The sequence below is a fragment of the Stomoxys calcitrans genome, chromosome 1 (assembly GCF_963082655.1).
Source record: "Stomoxys calcitrans chromosome 1, idStoCalc2.1, whole genome shotgun sequence".
NCBI classification, from domain to species: domain Eukaryota; kingdom Metazoa; phylum Arthropoda; class Insecta; order Diptera; family Muscidae; genus Stomoxys; species Stomoxys calcitrans.
In genome coordinates this window covers 4,679,644-4,699,187 of record NC_081552.1, presented here as the reverse complement: position 1 = coordinate 4,699,187, position 19,544 = coordinate 4,679,644, and the positions used below count along the sequence as shown (strand labels likewise).

The window sequence follows — 19,544 nt, the reverse complement described above, 5'->3', positions numbered from 1 at the left end:
TTGCCATAAATTTATTTTATTTATATAGAAACCATCAAATGCAACAAGATACTAAAATGACTTCCTGAAATGTCACTGCTAAGAATTTCGTGAAAAAAAATTTTAACCATCAATACAACTTCAACAGATGCACAGAATCATGTGCACCATGAAAGCAGTGCAGTGCAGACAAAAAACACATGCATTGGGAAAAGTACAGCTTAATGACAGGGTTGTCGAGCGTGGTTGATGTGGTATTTATATCATAGAGGCGTTTTCGCAATAAATACGATTCAAATACAACATACCAACGTATGGCCCTTGAAGCCATCAAACCTAATATGGTTGAAAAAGTCTTCTAACCAAGGACGAAGCGCGTCCCACAGTGGTTGGTGGGTGTGTTGCGATCTCTGGCTTTTTTTTACCATTTGCAAAGAAAATCTCCAATCATTGAGCAGCTCGTCTCGAAAGAGAAACAAACTAAATTTTTTTTTTCATAAAAAAAAATTACGTTCGGCAAGCCAATTTTCATCCAAAACATGACATATGAAGGGAAAAATTTTTTGAACAAATTTCATACGCCAAAATTCCATTCCATTTTCCCAAGAATCTCTTTTCTTGGGTATTTTTCTACCCATTCGTCGTTAATGGTTTAGTTTTTTACCATTTGCAAAGAAAATCTCCAATCATTGAGCAGCTAGTCTCGAAAGAGAAACAAACTAAATTTTTTTTTTTGATAAAAAAAAAAATTACGTTCGGCAAGCCAATTTTCATCCTAAACATGACCTTATATGAAGGGAAACATTTTTTTAACAAGTTTCATTCGTTTACTTTGTGCCAAAATTCCATTTCCATTTCCATTTTCCCAAGAATCTCTTTTCTTCATTTTCCAATTTGTTTGAAACTTTGCACAAAGGCTTCATACGTGTCAAATATGCTCTGAATCGGTATTTAATCCCATGTGAATCAATCTCCCGATTGTAATTCTTGGGCACCTTGATGGCGCATTTCTTATATTTTGAGATTTTGCCCATGCCAAGAATGTGTGCATCAGTCTCTAACTCGTATTGCCTTTTACATTTCGGGATTGTACAACCCTTGTGTTGCAATCTGTCAACTGACAGCTCTATTATAAAGCATGGCATTTTTGAGGTAATACGTACTCGGAACGTTTTGACATACGAGCGCTATTTGTGATGTTTACAGTAACATAAAATATTCAACAACTCGTGGAAGTGCGTGAGTCAGCACAAGTGTGAGTGAAAAACGTAAGCGCGAGTTAAAAATCACTCACGTGCACACCTCAAATTGGCTAACCATTTTCTCGTGAGTTGTGCTTATTCTTGTGAGTCGTATTTTTTCGTGTTTTTCATGAGAGGCGGTTTTCATGTGAGTCATAATTGCGATTGTTTTTCGTGAGTCGTGATTAGTCATCAGTATCGTGAGTGTTCAGGCATGCTCCCGCACGAAGAATTTTTTTCATTTACGCTCAGGCACCAACTTGATCACGTGACTCAGCGGTGATTCACGCGAACGCATGAAGAAAAGTAAAAAAATAGAGAAGTGTAAACCAGAGATGGAAAAGTCTGTACTATAGAACTTTTTTCTGTACTTTTTTGACCCGAGGACCGATTTAGCACCTTTTCAAACGCAAATAATTCTTGCATCTGTCGAACTCGCTTATGCAGGTCGTTGGGCACAATCGGTTCATATTCAAATATTTGAGATGTCGAGCCTCTAGAAGAATTAACTATTATCGGAATTTCGATTGAAATTTACTACTTAAAGTACTCTTCTAGCGGTACTCCAAAAGTTGTAAAGAACTGGGAGGCCACCGTGGCGCAGAGGCTTACATTTCCGAACGCCTGAATACAAATCCCAGCGTGAACATGAGGAAAATTTTCAGCGGTGGTCATCCCCTTACTATGCGCCATGCCGTTCGGACTCGGTATAAAAAGGAGGCCTCTTATCATTGAGCCAAAACTTTAATCGGACTGCACTCATTGATGTGCGAGAAGTAACCCTTGTTCCTTAATGGAACGAATGTTCATGGGAATTTAGCATTAGTAAAAGTAATACGTAAGTAAAATTCCTTCTCTAGTCTTAGGTACTTAATCTCATATAAAATATCCATATTAACGAAGATCTCATTTTAAACTTTTCTATTAATTCTGATATCGAACATCCACTCATGTCATGGCAACAAATTTCAACCCTCTCCGATACAAAAAAAAAAAGAGATATTCGAATAAAACCATTTGTCTTTTGTCAAAATTTTTGTTTGACTATTCGACCATCAGCGATATGTGTGTGTGCAGAATTTTCTAAAGATAGCCAAATGGGACATACATTTGCGCATACATTTTGTTTAGTTTTATTTGGATTTTTTGCACACCGAAATATTTGGTATGTTCGTGCGCCTAATACACCCACTCAGTGGGAGAATCTTAACAATTACACACATAGACATCGATATGTATGTAATTGTAGATGAAGAAGCTGTAAGCACATTGGGGGAAAATCGAATATGTATAAATAAGAGAAAAACCTCTAATACTTGATGGCTTATACACATTATAACATTTTAATAGTATACGTCATACGTCATACATCACCTGGGTTTAATTTAAATGGGGGAAAAACAAATGTTGTGGGTAAAAAAAATATAGGTTGCACATGAGTTCACCCCCACATACTAAAAATGTTGCTTGTCCCAAACAAATGTTTGGTCTCCTCGACCCACTGTCTATATAAATAGAAGAACAAATGAAACCAACAAATAATTGTATAAGTACCTACATACAAACGCAAACAACACTTGAAGTCTTTAAAAGGAAAAATTGCTTAAAATCATTAAAATAAAATTGTTATACATTTCACATTTTCGAGTGAGCGAAAAATTCGAAAAAACGTTTGGTGATAAAAGCATCATTGAATTTGTCCCTCCAAATTGGGAATGTTTTCAAAAATTTAGTTATTTTTTGGAGATAATGATTTAACGAATCCATTTAGAGTTGTCCAAGCCAACGATTCCGATTATTCCTTATTATCCTATATATAACAAGTAAACAGGCGTCGATATGCGTTCCGATTTGAAACAAATACTAGGAAGTACAAATCATTGTTCAATAAACCGATCTGAACCATATACGACACGGATGTCGAAAAGCCTAACATAAGTCACAGTGTCAAATTTCAGTGAAATCGGATTATAAATGCGCCTTTTATGTGGCCAAGACTTTATGGCAGCTAAATCCAAATCTGCACCGCTTCGGGCCAAGTTGCAGAAAAAACTCGAAGAGCCAAAGTAAGTAAATGCATTTTTAATAAAACTTGGAAAGAACTACTTACTTATACTTTTTTTACACTTTTTTTCTAAAGCAAGCTAAAAGTAACAGCTGATAACTGACAGAAGAAAGAATGCAATTACAGAGTCAAAAGCTGTGAAAAAATTTGTCAACGCCGACTATATGAAAAATCCGCAATTATTTGTATTGTATTTTTTTTGTATTTTTATTTTGTTTTCTATCATCATTACAATTCAAAACTTCTAATACATAGTATATATTAAATATAACAAAATAGAATATGTATTTATGACAATAACTTAGAAAGTTGTCTGTCAATAACCGATATTTAAAATTCTGTTAAATTAACTATAATTCTATAAAATAGTTGGTTTTTTTTTTCAAAATTGTTCTTGAATTATATTCTTTCTATATCTTAATGCCATTCGGACATAATTGTATAGCTTCTCCCATCCATCTTCCATATACCCATTTAAAATATTTATAAGTTCTCTTTCTTCTAAATATGTGCTTCCTAAAAACCTCACTCTAATTTCACATAATATTGGACATTTGGCAATGAAATGTTGCATATTCTCGACTTCACGTGTATTGCAGAGAGTACATAGCTTTGTTTCTTCATTTCCATGGTAGTTTCCATTTAAAGGGAGTACATCGGCTCTTGTTCTCATTAAAATAGAAATCTGATCCAAATTCCTACTATTGGCCATATACTCTATTCCAACCTCTGGATTCAGAAAACGGTAAAATCTGGTTTCGCTGGCATTTGCACTCCGTCTTTTTTGTCTATAGTTCTGTATTTTTAGCTTATTTGACATATCGTCCATTTCTCTTATCCATTCCTGCGTATTTATATCTATATTAGATGTTGAAATATTTACTTGATACGCCAAGGTTTCTATGGTCTTTGCCCAAAATATTCTTTTCTCCCATATTTTGGAGGACAGTATATGTGGTAATCTTCGGGTTTCATATTTAAATAACGTAGTTCCAACATAATCCAAGTGAAGCTTTAGAGTGTAGAAGTGATTGTCCTGTACATCTGTTTCTAATGATAAAATGTAGTTTGGCAGTGAATCTGGTTGCCTCAATACCCTTTTTAAGAAGTATCTCTGTAGCTTATCAACTTCATCGAACCATCCAAATCCCCACACTTGTGCCGCATAAGACTGTGTCGTTCTACATACGCTTTGAAAGATTTTCCATTTTGCTATTAGTGATATCTGTGGCTTATTTATAAGTTCCTTCCAGGTAGCATTTATGCACGTTTTCGATTTTATATTTCTGGCCTCGACATGTTTTGTGAAGGTCATTTTTGGTGTTAATGTGACCCCTAAATAAATATATTCATTCACGATTTCGATTTCTTGATTGTGATATATCCATTTTTCATTTGTCGATAGTCTACCTCCATTTCGGAAGACCATTATCTTTGATTTTGCCAAATTTACAACCATATTCCACTGGATGCAATAATTTTCCAAGTTCTTTATCATTTTTTGCAATACTTCTCTATCTTCCGCTAAAATCACTATGTCATCAGCATACAATAACACACGAATATTTAATTCATCAATCAGCACTCCACCTTCTAGCCCGTCGTGCAGATCATTTAGATACAAGGTAAATAACAATGGTGACAATAAACATCCTTGTCGTACTCCAGTGTAAGTATAGAAATGCTCTGATACGTCTTTTCCAGTCCATACCACCGACCTAGTATTTCTGTATATGTTTTCAATCAAATTAACTACTTTTGTTGAAATCCCCATGCTATGAAGTTTAAAAAACATCAGGTTTCGTGAAATCATATCAAAAGCCGCCGAAAAATCAACAAAAAACGCATAGACTTTCTTTTTCTCATCAAGTTTTAGGTGAACAATTGAGGCTAAATTATATATATTGTCTACCGTCGAATATCCTGATCGGAAGCCTGCTTGAAATTCATTTAAAATGTTATTGCTTTCTGTCCACTGCTTTATACGATTATTTAAAATTCCCATAAGAACTTTGGCAGAAGAATTCATAAAGGTTATCCCTCTATAATTGCTTGTTATATTAAGATCTCCTTTTTTGTGGATGGGGAATATTACCGATTCTTCCATTGTACTATCTACACGACTTGTGTTAAACATTTCGTTATACTGATTGGCCAATTCCGCTAGAAATTCCTGGGATGCATTTTTTAAGAACTCATATGGCACTCTGTCTATACCTGGTGCCTTGTTTTCCTTTGTCTTCTTCAGCACTTCGGTAATTTCAAAGACCTCGATATTTTTATCCAGTTCATGGTCGGTTCGATACATTGGCGCATACTGAATATCATTTGCAAATTGTTGCTGGTTTAAGAGCATATCAAAGTATGTTTTAAATTCTTGAGCCGAAATATTTGCCCCTATCTCCGTACTCTGGCCCCTTATCTGCTTTGCGATTTTCCACCACTGTTTTGCATCGACAGTATTTAAAAGTTGCCTTTCTAATTCTCTTGCATACTCCTTCTTCCGCTCTTTGCATGTTTTTTTGTAAATGCTTACCACTTCTAAATAACTTCTTTTGTTACTTTGTGTGCTGGCTTTTCTGTAAATATTAAGGTGTTTAAATGCATCTATACGAGCTTTTTCACATTTCGAGTTGAACCAATTTGACTTGTATTTTTTAGGTTTATTAAATATGTTGGATTTTATCGCCGATTTGTGTATGATGTCCGTTAGATCCTTTAAACTGTTTATTTCACCATTATTTTTTGCTATACAAAGATTCCGATTCAACTTTCGCTCATATCTTTCGTTTTGTTTTCCCCACTGTAATTTTGGTAGCAGATTTAGGGGAATTATATCACTTGTCGTGTGTGGGCATTTAATTTCTAGTTTCAATGGTAAATGGTCTGACCATATTTTCTCCTCCACTTCGAATCTTTCTATCATTCTCAGTCCTTCGTATGTCATTGCCACAATATCGTTGACCGAGTTACCTATATTGCTTACAAATGTATAGTGTCCTTCCACATCACCTATAGTTCTGCCATTTAATACTAGCAATCCGTTATCTTCACAAAATTCCACAAATTTTTTGCCTTTTGAGTTTACTACGAAATCCTTTGACTGCCTTATTTCTTTACCGGCCGTAAATTCTTTTAGCAAACAATTTTCATGATTCTGTTGAAGGTTTCCTATGCGGACATTCATATCTCCTGCCAGGATAATATTACTTTCTGATAAGTTTTTAAAAACCTCCTTCACAACTTCGAATTCGCTTGACCACTTTTCTCCTCTTATATAAACCGGGACGAATACAAAACTTGTTTCTGGAGATTTAATTTTTATAATATTTATGTTATCCTTTCGCTGGTATTCGTGATTTATTCCAATTTTTTGTAGACTTCTATTCACTCCACATAGAATTCCACCACTAGCTCTGCCATATGTATGATTTCGTTCTGCGTTCAGCCAATATAAGTTGAAATCATTGAAATATTTTTTCCATCCCTCTGTTTCACTCTCTACAACGTGAGTCTCAATTAATGCAAATATATCAAAGCTCCTAACATATTCAAAGAAATCCGGATAGAGACACTTGCTCCTAAGACCATGAACATTGTATGATAACATTTTGAAAGTTTTTTTTGCTAGTTTACTTAATACTATATTATTACTTATCGATATGAAATTATTTGAATTGAATTTATTACAATTATCTAGTTTTTTAAATTTAACGAGTTTTTTATAATATCATATTTTAAATTTTAAATCCGCAATTACTTTTTGGCCAACCCAATAGAATACGAATCTGATATCCAAATATGGGACTAAGTGTTTGGGGGGCCGCCTCTCACCAAAAACAACCCCCAAAGGGGACACATTTACGACCACATGGGGCTCAAATGAAAGGTCTTTGGGAGTAAAGCACGAATTTGTTATCAATATTCGGGAAAAGTGTCTATGGGGCCACCCCACAACACCACCCAGATAGTAAGTATTTTCTGACTATTGCAATATGAGGCTCAAATAAGAGGGTTTTTAAAGTGGAACACGAATCCGATATATATTTTCAAGGGCAACTTACTGAGTGGCCGCCCATACCCCAAAACATCCCCCAAGCCGGTCATGTTTGCCGACTATGCAAATATGGGGCTCAAATTAAAGGTACATATGTGTCTGATATCAACATTAGGGACCAACTGTCTAGGGGACGCCCTACCACCATAACAACCTCCAAATAGGACGTATTTGCTCACCAAGACAATTTGGGTCTTAAAGAGAGTGGAACTAAATATTCATAGTTTTTAGGGCCAATACCCCAAATCGGACATATTTGCTGACTTTTGCAATAAGAAGTTTAAATGAGATTAAAAAACGAATTTGATATTCAATCTTGAGGGCAATGGCAATATGGGGTTCAAATAAATGATATATAGTGTTTTAGGGACCACCCCAATCGCCAAAACACCCCTAAATCGGGCATATTTACCCACCATGTCAATGTGGAGCTTAAATGAAAGGTATTGGGGGGGTAGAGCAAGAATTGATACCCATTTGTTTACTCGTGATTTCCACAGACGGACAAACGGACATGGCTGGATCGACTTAGATTATTCAAGACGATCAAGAATAATCGAGATCTAATAAAAAAATAACCGTTATTTGAAATTTTTTCAAAAATTATTTATTTATTCATCAACAACTATCAAAGTAGTCTCCCTCAGATATTTTTTCCAATTTTTTCAGTTTTTTCCAATCCTCGAAACGCGCTTTTTGGTTGCACAGAACTTAATACAGTTTCTTATATCCATTTTTTTTTTTTTTTGGAATAGTAAAAAATCGAAGAGCACACCAAAACACAACTAACCTTTTTATCTGTCAAAATCAAACTTACAATCCAAAATGGCGGATATTACCAACACGCACGTTTCATGTTTTGTTTCACTGTCAAACGTCTTCAGTTTGGTCCATAATTTAACCATGAATCGTCTTACAAACGAACGCACGCTCATTTTTGGCTCAATGGGTACGGAACGAATCAGAATTGTCGATTTTGGAGTGAAGATCAGCCAGAAGCATAGCAAGAGCTACCAATGCATCCAGAAAAGTCACAGGTTGGTGCGGTTTGGTGGCATTATTGGACCGTACTTCCAGCCGATATCCCGACTTTTTGTTTTGCCCAAAATGCAAAAGCTTGACTTGCATGAAATATGGTTTCAACATGCCACACGCGTAACAATATGGACTTAGTGAGAGGCGAGTTCGGTGAATATTTATTTTATTGGCTTGCCCAAAAAGTAATTGCGGATTTTTTAAAAGAAAGTAAATGCATTTTTAATAAAACTTAGAATGAACTTTAATCAAATATACTTTTTTTACACTTTTTTTCTAAAGCAAGCAAAAAGTTACAGCTGATAACTGACAGAAGAAAGAATGCAATTACAGAGTCACAAGCTGTGAAAAAATTTGTCAATGCCGACTATATGAAAAATCCGCAATTACTTTTTGGGCAACCCAATATTTCACGTTCGGTAGCGGTCAATTGTCAATTTTATTTTATTGCCAATTTAAAACCATACCAAAATTTCGAGTATAATATCAATGCTTTGAATCAAAAACGCCAAATGAAATATCTACTTCCGTAGTACTGAGAAAAATGACAAATTTATAAAAAAAAAATATTCTGGGCAGGATTATGACCAATGGTCCTGGAGGACATCTAAGAATTCTACTACCATACATCGTTGGAAAGGTCACGATGTGTGCTTTCCAAAACGTGTCCTTATTCGCAAATCGAGCAGTTGGTTTTTTCAAATTCCTGTCTTTTTTTAAAAAAAATTCTCGAAAAAAAAAATCGGGACAGGATAATGGCCAATGCTCCTGGAGGACATCTAAGAATTCTACAAGGTACTACCATACATCGTTGGAAAGGTCACGATGTGTGCTTTCCAAAACATGTCCTTATTCGAACATCGAGCAGTTGGTTTTTTTCAAATTCCTGTCCTTTTTAAAAATGTATCGAAAAAAAAAAAATTTTTATTGAGAGAGAATGTGGTTGTCTAGCCGTTCTGTTGTGTACTCTATGTCGCTCTTTTCAGTTACAAACATTGAATGTTAGATATAAAGCGGCTTTGTGTAAAAATGTTAATTACATTTAATCATATACATGGGAATGTATACTTTTCAACTCTATAAAATAACTCATAAGTTTTCCCATAGAGGTCGCTTGTGTTATTAGCGTACTCGCATATTGCGTCTGCGCTGTTTACTTTTTCCCACTTCTGTTCCAAGCTTTTTTGAACATAGTGTGAGGTGTCTATACTTTACTCTATCTAGGCCGGGCATGGACACATATTTTTGGCTGTGTGCGTGAGTACAATTGTTTTGCTCTACACGCGAAATAAAACTGCAAAGCAACCAATACCAAAATGCCAAAATCCACTGTGTAAAATGTACAACAGAATAAATAACAAAATTGTATCTTAAATTTTTTTTATTGTTTGATAAAAAGCTCTAGAATGTAAAGCTTTAAAACTTGACAAAAATGGCAAAATCAACTTAAAATGCCATGACGATCAAGTAAAGTCGACATTTTGTTAAAGCTCAAAAAATCAAACGAAAAAATTTCTCAAACTTCTTAGGAGTGAGATTTCTGGAAACTGTTTTAGTGTCCTGTTGCAGCAATAAGCCTACTATTGGGTTGCCCAAAAAGTAATTGCGGATTTTTCATATAGTCGGCGTTGACAAATTTTTTCAACGGCTTGTGACTCTGTAATTGCATACTTTCTTCTATCAGTTATCAGCTGTTATTTTTAGCTTGCTTTAGAAAAAAAGTATATTTGATAAAAGTTCATTCTAAGATTTATTAAAACTGCATTTACTTTCTTTTAAAAAATCCGCAATTACTTTTTGGGCAACCCAATATTTGGATTGTTCCATAACATGTTCATTGCGACGCGTTGGACTTGTTCAATTTCTCCTTTATACCCACTATAAAGCGATGATGTCTGCTTGGCATGCGAATTTTTGAAGAATTTTATTTATTTTTGAGTTTCAACTGTCATTTGATGTGCGAAATATTCTAAAAACAATTCCAACATAATGAATGGCTATTTAGAGGAAATTAATTTTATTTTCAAAAAAAACAACGCCCCATAAACAAAAACCAACAAAATGGGGATTAACACAAGGAATGTCTGTCGGCCGTATGATATAAAAATTCTTTATAAACAACAACAACAACAACAAAATTGAAATTCTTTAAATTCAATGCAAAACAACAACAACAACAAGTGGTGGTTAACCCCCTTAAGCAGAATGTACAAAGTCATTGCTATAGAGGAGGATGGGATGATCGATAACCAGAGTTGGAACTGCGTCAACAATGTTTGACGCATTGCAAGTAAGGGTGTTTAAAACTTCCAAAAAGAGGGCAAATCGAAATGACTTTTCTCTCTACCTTAGTTTGTAGCACCATCTCCAAGCTTTTGTGTAACCATTTAACCATTTCCATGCATTGCCAAGAGCCACTAGCACTCGCATGCTGTAAGTACATGGAATAAAGTGTTCCCAGAATTCCTATGCTTACGCACAATTAAATCATAATTATGCCAGAGCCTTCAGGCAACAGCTATTGCCTTAGTTGTTGTACAGACACTCACCCGCTTGCACTTATCATGTCAAGTACCAAGAATTTTGTTCTTATTTTCTTCGAATGCTTTTCAAAAAAAAAAAAAAGCAAAAAAAATGTAATGAAGGCTTCCAATGTTCTATGGTACCAGTGGTAGATGACCATTGGCCTTTACAGTAGTTTATCAGCAGCCAGCAGCGAGTGTCAACTAAAAAGACACCTTCTGTTGTGATATTTTCATAATTTCTTTGAGAAACACCACCGACCGACGGACGGCGGCAGCATACACAAAATTCTTGTTAAAAGAATGCCAAGTATTTTCATGACATCGTTTACAAGACGTTTTTTTTTTTTTGTTGTTTTTCATTTTTCCCCACAAGTGAGCTTCTTTGCTTGCCAAAGTTCCAACAAAAGTGAATGCCAGTAAAAATATTCAAGTATCAAATGTCTCTTCTTTGGAAATTGTGATGGACATGAAGCAGAGTTTTCGCTGACCATAGGGTGTATGAGCACCATATGTCACACAACACAAACTATTTGTAGCCATACAGAAAATGACTAATGTTTGGACATTATTGTCATTTTTGTGGTCATTCTAGTAAATGTTGGGTAATTAAGTGGAAATTTACTGGCCATACCATACATGCATTTCGACATGGCTGAGATAATATTCAGAAAATCAACAGACATAAAGGGTTCCTTGACCCAGAGTTGTTTTGCCAGTTCATGTGGTTCATTGCTAATGGCATGTTTCGGATATGTGTTTCATATGGTGTTAGCCTCAAAGCCCTGCAAGGCCTCTCGAGGTTCATGAGTATGGGAATTTTCTATTGAAAACAAAGAAAAATGTTTTAAGCCGTAAGATGGTGAATACCCTCGGGGTTTGGTTCCTAATGATTAGATCGCATTCGAAGTCTGACTAAAAAAATGAGAACAGTACACTGCAGTCAATTTGTATTCATGGATTCGAACCCATCCACAACAACTGGTGTAGAGCAATTCTATGAGAGTTTCTATTTAGGGTTTTTCTTTTCATTTTATTCATACAATCCATCTTTAAGAAGTTCATTGGACTCTTTTTGGCATTGTCCTTACATAAAGGTACAGCCGAGTTTAGGTAATTTGAAGGTTTTAGTCATAGTGTCCAAAATTCCACTTTTGGAAAACTAATCACGAAATTAACCGATCCAATTTACTTTCTAATTGAAACTGATTCAATCAAGAAGATGGCAACATTATTCTCAACTTTTGAAAAGGTGTTTGATCCATGTTCACTCCTAAGACACAAAACAACCCCGCGGGTTGCGGGTTGTTGTTATAAATTTGCCGAAATGTCGAACTTATGGCTCTTTGATCATAAAGAAAATTAGAATTACGTCTGAAGATTTAATATAATGGGCGGGGCAGTGGTCATATGCTCTAACTAGGCGCTCGAAGAAAATGTCCTTGGTCTGCTCGTCTTTGTCTTCCGTCGGGGCATGGGCACAACTAAGGCTGATGTTGAAGAATTTGACTTTTATGCGGATTGTGGCTAGCCTCTCATCCACCGGAGTAAAACTGGAGACAAGGTGTTGCAGTCTGCGACTAACCACAAATTCATGGCTCGTGTTCTGGCAGCTAGTCCATCGCACTTCCTGTAAGGCGCTAATAGCTGCCCTATACTTCTCTAATACATCCGCCAGCGCGTATACAGGTGCAGATCCGCAAATCATGGTCCTTTTTTCGTTGGCGTGGCTCGTCAACATTGCGGGGGGTCCGTTTTGTTCTATTCCTTTGTTTCTCATAGTAGTTCTCATAGTTTTCCGGGGGCGGGTTACTGGCCCAGCGCCCCAACCGCATGGGTTTCGAGGAATCGCACATGTATCCCTCATTGTGGCGAGCCGCTTGCTCCAAGATCCGACGCTCGCCCCCAGCCGCCCCTAACTTGGGAACAGACGCTGATGTTGGTCATTGGTTATTTGAAGGCGCCAATAACTCGCCTTGTCATCTCGAGTATCATTGGCACTCAGTATTTAATTAAGAGCCAGTGCCACCTGACTCCTAACTGAGACTCTCCTCTCGTAAAAAATTTTCGGTTATAACAGTGCTAAATTGTTTAGACGAGAACCGCCTAACTGTAATACACTTTAGTGAAAAATCCCGCTTAAGTGAAACTTGCAGGAAAGAACCTGCCATGCTATATCGCTTATGATTCTATCCGACTTTTAAAGGATTTACTGACCATTCCTTCTTTTTAAGTTATTTCATAATCCATAATGGCGAGGAGGGCTGTCCATTTGAATAGCAATAAAATTAGCAAGCTTTTGGAAAAACAATGAAATTTTTAAAATTCTGAGAGGCTTAGCCCAACCCCAGAGGCCTTTCTACGCTTATGGCCATGGATAAATTAACCATCCTCTTTTATAACAAATTCACCACCATATCCATAGTAATATGCAAATGGGGGCTGGTCTAGAACTCATTTCATTTAGGTCCCGAGAACTCCTAAACAAGTTACAATCTCAGTGAAATCGGACAAAAAAAAATCCGTTTTTTATGGAATTAGACCATCAATCGGTAGATTGGTCTATGTGATAGCTAATATTGTTCGATCTGGGCCATACGTGGGTGTGATGACGGAAGGCTTAAAATAACTCAAAGTTTCAGCGAAATCCGGTTATAAGTGCAACTTTAGTGAGCTCAAGACTCTTAAATGCGATAAATAGATCCTAAACTTGCATAGCGATCTATAGGGCAGCTATATATAAATATAGTCGGATAGGGGCAATATTCGATGTGAATATCGGAGCCCCTATTGCAACTTTCTTTACAAATTTCAGCGAAAAAAATGAGCTATTCCGGGCTAAAGACCCTAAAACCGCCAGTTCGGACTTTATGGCAGCTATATCCAAATATAGTCCGATTTGGCCCATTCAAGAACATAACCTGCGTATGGGATAAATACCAGTGTGTGCAAGATTTCAACTCAATATCTCATCGCTAAATCGTCTTAGATTTTTACGACGATCAGAAATATGGTCGCAATTGGATATTTCGATGTGTTGCCAACGTAATGACAAAATGAATATGCCCCCTATCCTATGGTGATGGTCAAAAAAATTATTGAATCAATTAATTTTTTAATTGAAAAGGGCAACAATTTCAATCGCGATCATAATAGAAACCAGTAAGGAAAGGCAAATGTCGGGCGGAGCCGACTATATAATACCCTACACCTACCCTACAATTATAAAAATTGAATGGAGAGTCCCAGCGAGAGGACGACTTATTTAAATAATATGATGCTCGGTTCGCCTTGGCGAGTTAATTTATGATGGCCTTTAAGTAACCAAAGGCCATCATTTCCTGCGGCGATCGGTCGTTATAGACCGAAACGAGATTCCATGCAAACGTGGCTACAACAACAACGTGATTCACGCATGACACGACAACTCACGTGTACACATCTAGTTGGAAAACCTCAGCAACTGCAACACAAGCACAGCAGCACATTAAGCTATGGTCGAAGGTGAAAGCTTTCACCAACCCAACCCGCTAAACTCAAGTCTAATCCCGATATTCGTTTTGACACATAGTTTGTCAATAATCCTGTGAGATATGGCTTGAATGAGTTAAGGAGCTATTGGCCAATGTCATAAGAAAAGCATTCAATGACCATTCAACCCATAGGAGGCAAGTACATAACGGAAATGGGTCCATCATCATCATGAAGATTAGAAAAATGGGTTGAGAGGTCTCTATTCTCCTGTTGGGAAAATCTGCATACAAAGGCCGAGCAAGATTTCGCCAAAGTTTTTAAACTCGCTAAATATGCCAGGAATGACGGGACCAGCATGCAATCCGCTCATAAACTATAGCCGAGTCATAAATATTTAATTGCTGAAAATTGAAGTTCAACGTCTAAAACTATGCTTCATAATCGATTTTGACTATCACTACCACTGATATGCTATTGCATTTTTAAATACAATATCTAGCAAAACTAAAAATCAATTTTGCCGTTAGATACATGCGACTTGGTTCAATGTTAAGAATTTCCTTTCTCTTTCGTCACATTCAACAACACTCAAATTCCTTTAAGAATTAGCACCCAAGGTTGTTCTATGAATCTAAATGGTCTACAAATTATGTTGCATATTTTTAGGAGCTCCGAAATGTATTGGCAACATATGACAGCTGAGAAACATAAATCATTGCAAATAAATGGAAATGGATATGCGGGGAAAATAAGGAAGCTCGAAACGAAGTTAAAATGAAAAATATAATTACCATTGTCCTGTTGCACCATGGTGGCAGCACGTGATAAAACATCCAAAGCAGATTCCATATTTTCGGTGGTTTTGTTGTTAACAACTGCTTGTTGTAGGAATAATTACTTTTTTAACAATTAAAAACTATGTTCAATAGCGTAATAATATACCTAAAACACATTCAATAACACACGCGCACACAAAAATTTCTTATTTAATTCTTCTATAGAAAAATGTTTTTTTTTTTTTTTTTTGGACATAAACAAGTTTTTTCTCTTTTGGCTTTCTTTTCTTTTTGCTCACATTTGAAGGGGTGGGCTGGCTGGCTGTGTTGATGGTGGAGGCGGCGGCGGCGGCGACCAAGAACAACGCGCTTTCATACGAAACGACAAACGAGTACGTCGAATACTCTGTTTTGCCTTAAACCGTCGTCTAAATGTCTGCCAATTGTTGAGCAGTTGTTGTATTTTTCCTTTTTATTAATTTTTTAGTATGTTTGCACATACATATATAAGATTCGGTTTGGTTGTTGCTGTTTTCACGACAACACCGCGAGAGTGGGAGGTAAAAGCCACAACACACGATACACAAACGAGAACACTAACCAAAAAGCAATTTGGATTTCTGATTTTAGTTGGTAGAGTGAGTGGTGGTGCGATATTTTCTTGTTGTTGTTTTAGCCACAGACACTATGAAGCAAATCCGCGCGAAATTGTTCAAACTGAATCCACCGCCGATATATGATCGAGGTTATTGATAGTTACGCCTATGACTTTGCTATTTGCGCCGAATGATGACCACCTAATGTTTCGGGGGTGGATGGGAGGGGGGGTGGTGGGGACAATAGTCGCCAGACCGATCAAATGTGTTGAGTGGAATTTCACAATATTTCATCCACAACTGAGGAAGATAAACAACGATAAATGTTATAATAATCCAAACGAACGGCGGAACGGTTTTACGGTTCGTTATGTTGGAAGTTGTGGGCAGACCTGCAAATAATAAAAGATTCCATTAATACACAAGCTCCAAGAAAATGTTGTTTTTATTGGAAATGGAAAACTCCAAATAATAGTTGTTTTTACTTTAAAGCTGGCTTTAGCTGTCGATCGTTTGGTTTGGTGTTCGTTCATTCGTTCCTTTTCGTGGGATGCAACTTAACAAACAAAACCTGACAACACACAAAAATCCACGACGAAATACTACAAGAAAACAGACGAACCAACGAAACAAATGAGAAACTTAAAAATGGCAGCAAAACCGGCAAATGTTCAGCAGCAACAACAGTGACGACGACAACGACGGACGGCTTCACAGCACCACACTTTGAAGAAAGCACCAAAAGTGGCAAAGCAGTTAGGCACACAACAACAGCCGAATATACTACCAGGCGAGCGAAGAGATGCAAGCAAAAGCACACAGCAACAACAACGGCACAAACCCAACTCAAGGAAAAGTCAGCCAGCGCGCAAAACCTATAGAGTTGGTTTGTTTCCAAAAAAAAAAAAAACAACAACAACAACAACAACAAAACTGTGTAGGGGAAACAAAAGCACGCGGGGGCTGGAGGGCTTGGATCAGCAGAGTAAATCAGCCCATATGGTAAGAGGAGAAAAAACGTTGTTCATCATGAGGGACGGACGGCGATGATGATGGTGGTGGTTTGTTGTTGGAAGTCATCGTTGTTCCGTAACATGGGCATAGGAGCAGGCGGGTGAAGGGTGCCGCAAAGAGGAGAATCACGAACGAAACAACAAGTCAGGCAGCTGTTTTAAAACTTTGCTGCTTTCAGTGGGACGTCGTCGAGTTGTGGTGTTTAGTATGTAAGCAGCTTGACTGACCAAATAAATGGATACAAAACGAAGTTAGTAGTGGATAAATAATAAGTATGGACAGGTTTGAACTCAAAACATGAGAGGAGTCAACCGAAACAGGAGGTGGAGGAGTGGGGAAGGAAATCAACACATCTGAAAAAAGAAAAACGATCAAAAGAAACCAGCAAACGACGAATTAAATTTACACTTTATTCTCTTTTTCTTGTGTGGACAAAAGATGAATAAAACACAAGCAATGCACCAACTAAATTTACGCAAATAACTTAAAGGCATCTTAAAATGCAACACGCGCGACCTCAAAACCAACAGATCTCCCACTAGGATGCCGGCAATATGGAATGCGTTTTCTGGAAATGCAAAAATACCATATATATATGTACCTATACACATATCTAGAAGTAAGGAATGCGATATGCATATGGTTTATCACATCCACACTAACTTTTGCAACAACAATATGTGCAAAATAAGCTGCTACTGTTGGTTCGAGCATTAAAATGCCAATATTCAAATGAAGTTTCTTTCTCATTCTCAGTATGACCTAACACAAATGTTATGAAATACAACAATGCCATTTAGAAGATCCATCGCGACAAACTGAAGCTCTGTTAATTTTAGCCCCCAAACACACAGATAAAATATTTCAAACAAAAATCTGTGCATTTAAACCATTCACTACCGAACAACCGCACACATCACTACGAACGCGAATGACAAGATATTATACTGGCCTACTTGGCTGTGCAATGGAAAATAATCACTCCACAAACTATACCTTTCTTCTATGTAGTTTAAGTGCTGCTAATTAGCCAACATTCTTGAACACTAATTCCAATGATACACGCGGCAAAAATTTCAATTCTTTCAAAATTTAACAACAATATTTTCTTATAAATTCTATCACTAATTTCACTTCATCGCTGATTTTGGAATGCGAGGAATTTATGACGTTGGGGACACTGGGCAAACCAATAGTCGCTGATAAATTAGCACAACAAAGAGAAACGGCAGATATAACAGCTGCTTGATAAATGAGCAATTAATCAACCACGTAAGGTGAAGTAAAGATAATACATTGACTGTTATAAGGGTGCTTAGCATGCAATGAAAAACTTTCGAAAACCAAATAAAAACATGAAATGATAAGAGGAAAACACATTACAGTTAAGGCCTAAATAGAACTTGCGCCTTAGCGTTGGTATTCTATTCTGGTTTCAGACAGCAATCAAATGTTTTTTTTTTCATACAAAAAACAAATCTTTTTATCTGCACTTATTATCAGGATTCACTAAAGAAGGTTAGGTCACTTGCGAAAACATTAAGTGGAGAGGCCCTGTCAACATTATTGAGGATGTCAAATCTGCCGATTGAAAATGTCATCAAATAGTAGAAAAAGTAAACAAAGAATGTATGTAAAAAGACATGGATGGTAAAATTAAGAAGTTGTGTTGTTAGCACAACAAAAAAAACCCTACCCCCAAAAAATCTACCTTGAGTGGCAAATGCCGTAAATTGAAATTTCAACGTTGTTTTAGAATTGAACTTTGTTTAACAACATATCTTCTTCAAATGTAATTTATCTTTGTATTTCCATCATTATAACACTGTTTTGTGGCTTTTGTGTGGAATATCGGATCATATACACCATCCCCTCGAGATTTTAGAAGAAAATCACAGCTGTGTTAGCAAGCCTTTGACATAGTTACCCAGTGGCCGACATGGAGTAACTATGAGCACCACACAAGCTGGAACTTTGAGCTCTGACTTGTGTGGTGTCCATCGTTACCACAGGCAGCTTAACTGAAAGCTACCGGGCGCGTCCACAGGTTGCGGATGGTGGAAAGCACCGTTTTCATTCGGAATAGCTCCATATGCGTCCGCGGGCAATCAGCGATTTTCGAGAGGAGAGTCTCAGTGAGGAGTCAGGTGGCATTGGCTCTTAATTAAATACTGAGTGCCAATGATACTCGAGATGACAAGGCGAGTTATTATCGCGTCTGTTCCCAGGTTAGGGACGGCTGGGGGCGAGCGTCGGATCTTGGAGCAAGCGGCTCGCCACAACGAGGGATACATGTGCAATCCCACAAAAACCATGCAGTTGGGGCGCTGGGCCAGTAACCCGCCCCCGGAAAACTATGAGAAACAAAGGAATAGTAAAAACGGACCCCCCAACGATGACCGACGCAAACGAAAAAAGGACCATGATTCAACCAAAGGATCTGCGCCAGGAAAGTCCGCACTCTTTATAGAGAAGGTGCAGTATACGCGCTGGCGGATGTATTAGAGAAGTACAAGGCATATATTACCGCCTTACAGGAAGTGCGATGGACTGGGAATGGCGTCAGTACAACACCAAACGGTGACGAACTATACTATAGCTGCCATAACAGGGGGCATGAATTTGGATGTACATTTGTGGTTAGTCGGCTTGTCTCCAGCTTTACTCCGGTGGGTGAGAAGCTAGCCACAATCCGAATAAAAGCCAAATTCTTCAACATCAGCGTTATTTGTGCCCATGCCCCGACGGAAGACAAGGATGAGCAGACCAAGGATATTTTCTACGA

General features: G+C 37.2%; 1 protein-coding gene across 2 annotated transcripts in view; it reads right to left on the bottom strand.

Annotated features, from left to right (window-relative positions):
* The window catches only part of LOC106089614 (proline-rich protein 36), a 106,382-nt gene extending 88,423 nt beyond the window's left edge, over nt 1–17,959 (bottom strand). Inside the window, exons 1-2 of one of the 2 annotated variants that reach the window (XM_013255517.2) lie at nt 17,756–17,959; nt 15,165–16,137 (exon numbers count right to left, since the gene is read on the bottom strand). In XM_013255517.2, coding sequence (XP_013110971.1) covers nt 15,165–15,222 — 58 coding nt within the window. In that variant the 5' untranslated portion in view covers nt 15,223–16,137; nt 17,756–17,959. Of the gene's footprint in view, nt 1–15,164; nt 16,138–16,230; nt 16,618–17,755 lie in introns of those variants that run through there. The other variant, XM_013255518.2, reaches the window with a different exon arrangement.
* Nucleotides 17,960–19,544: the final 1,585 nt, after the last annotated feature.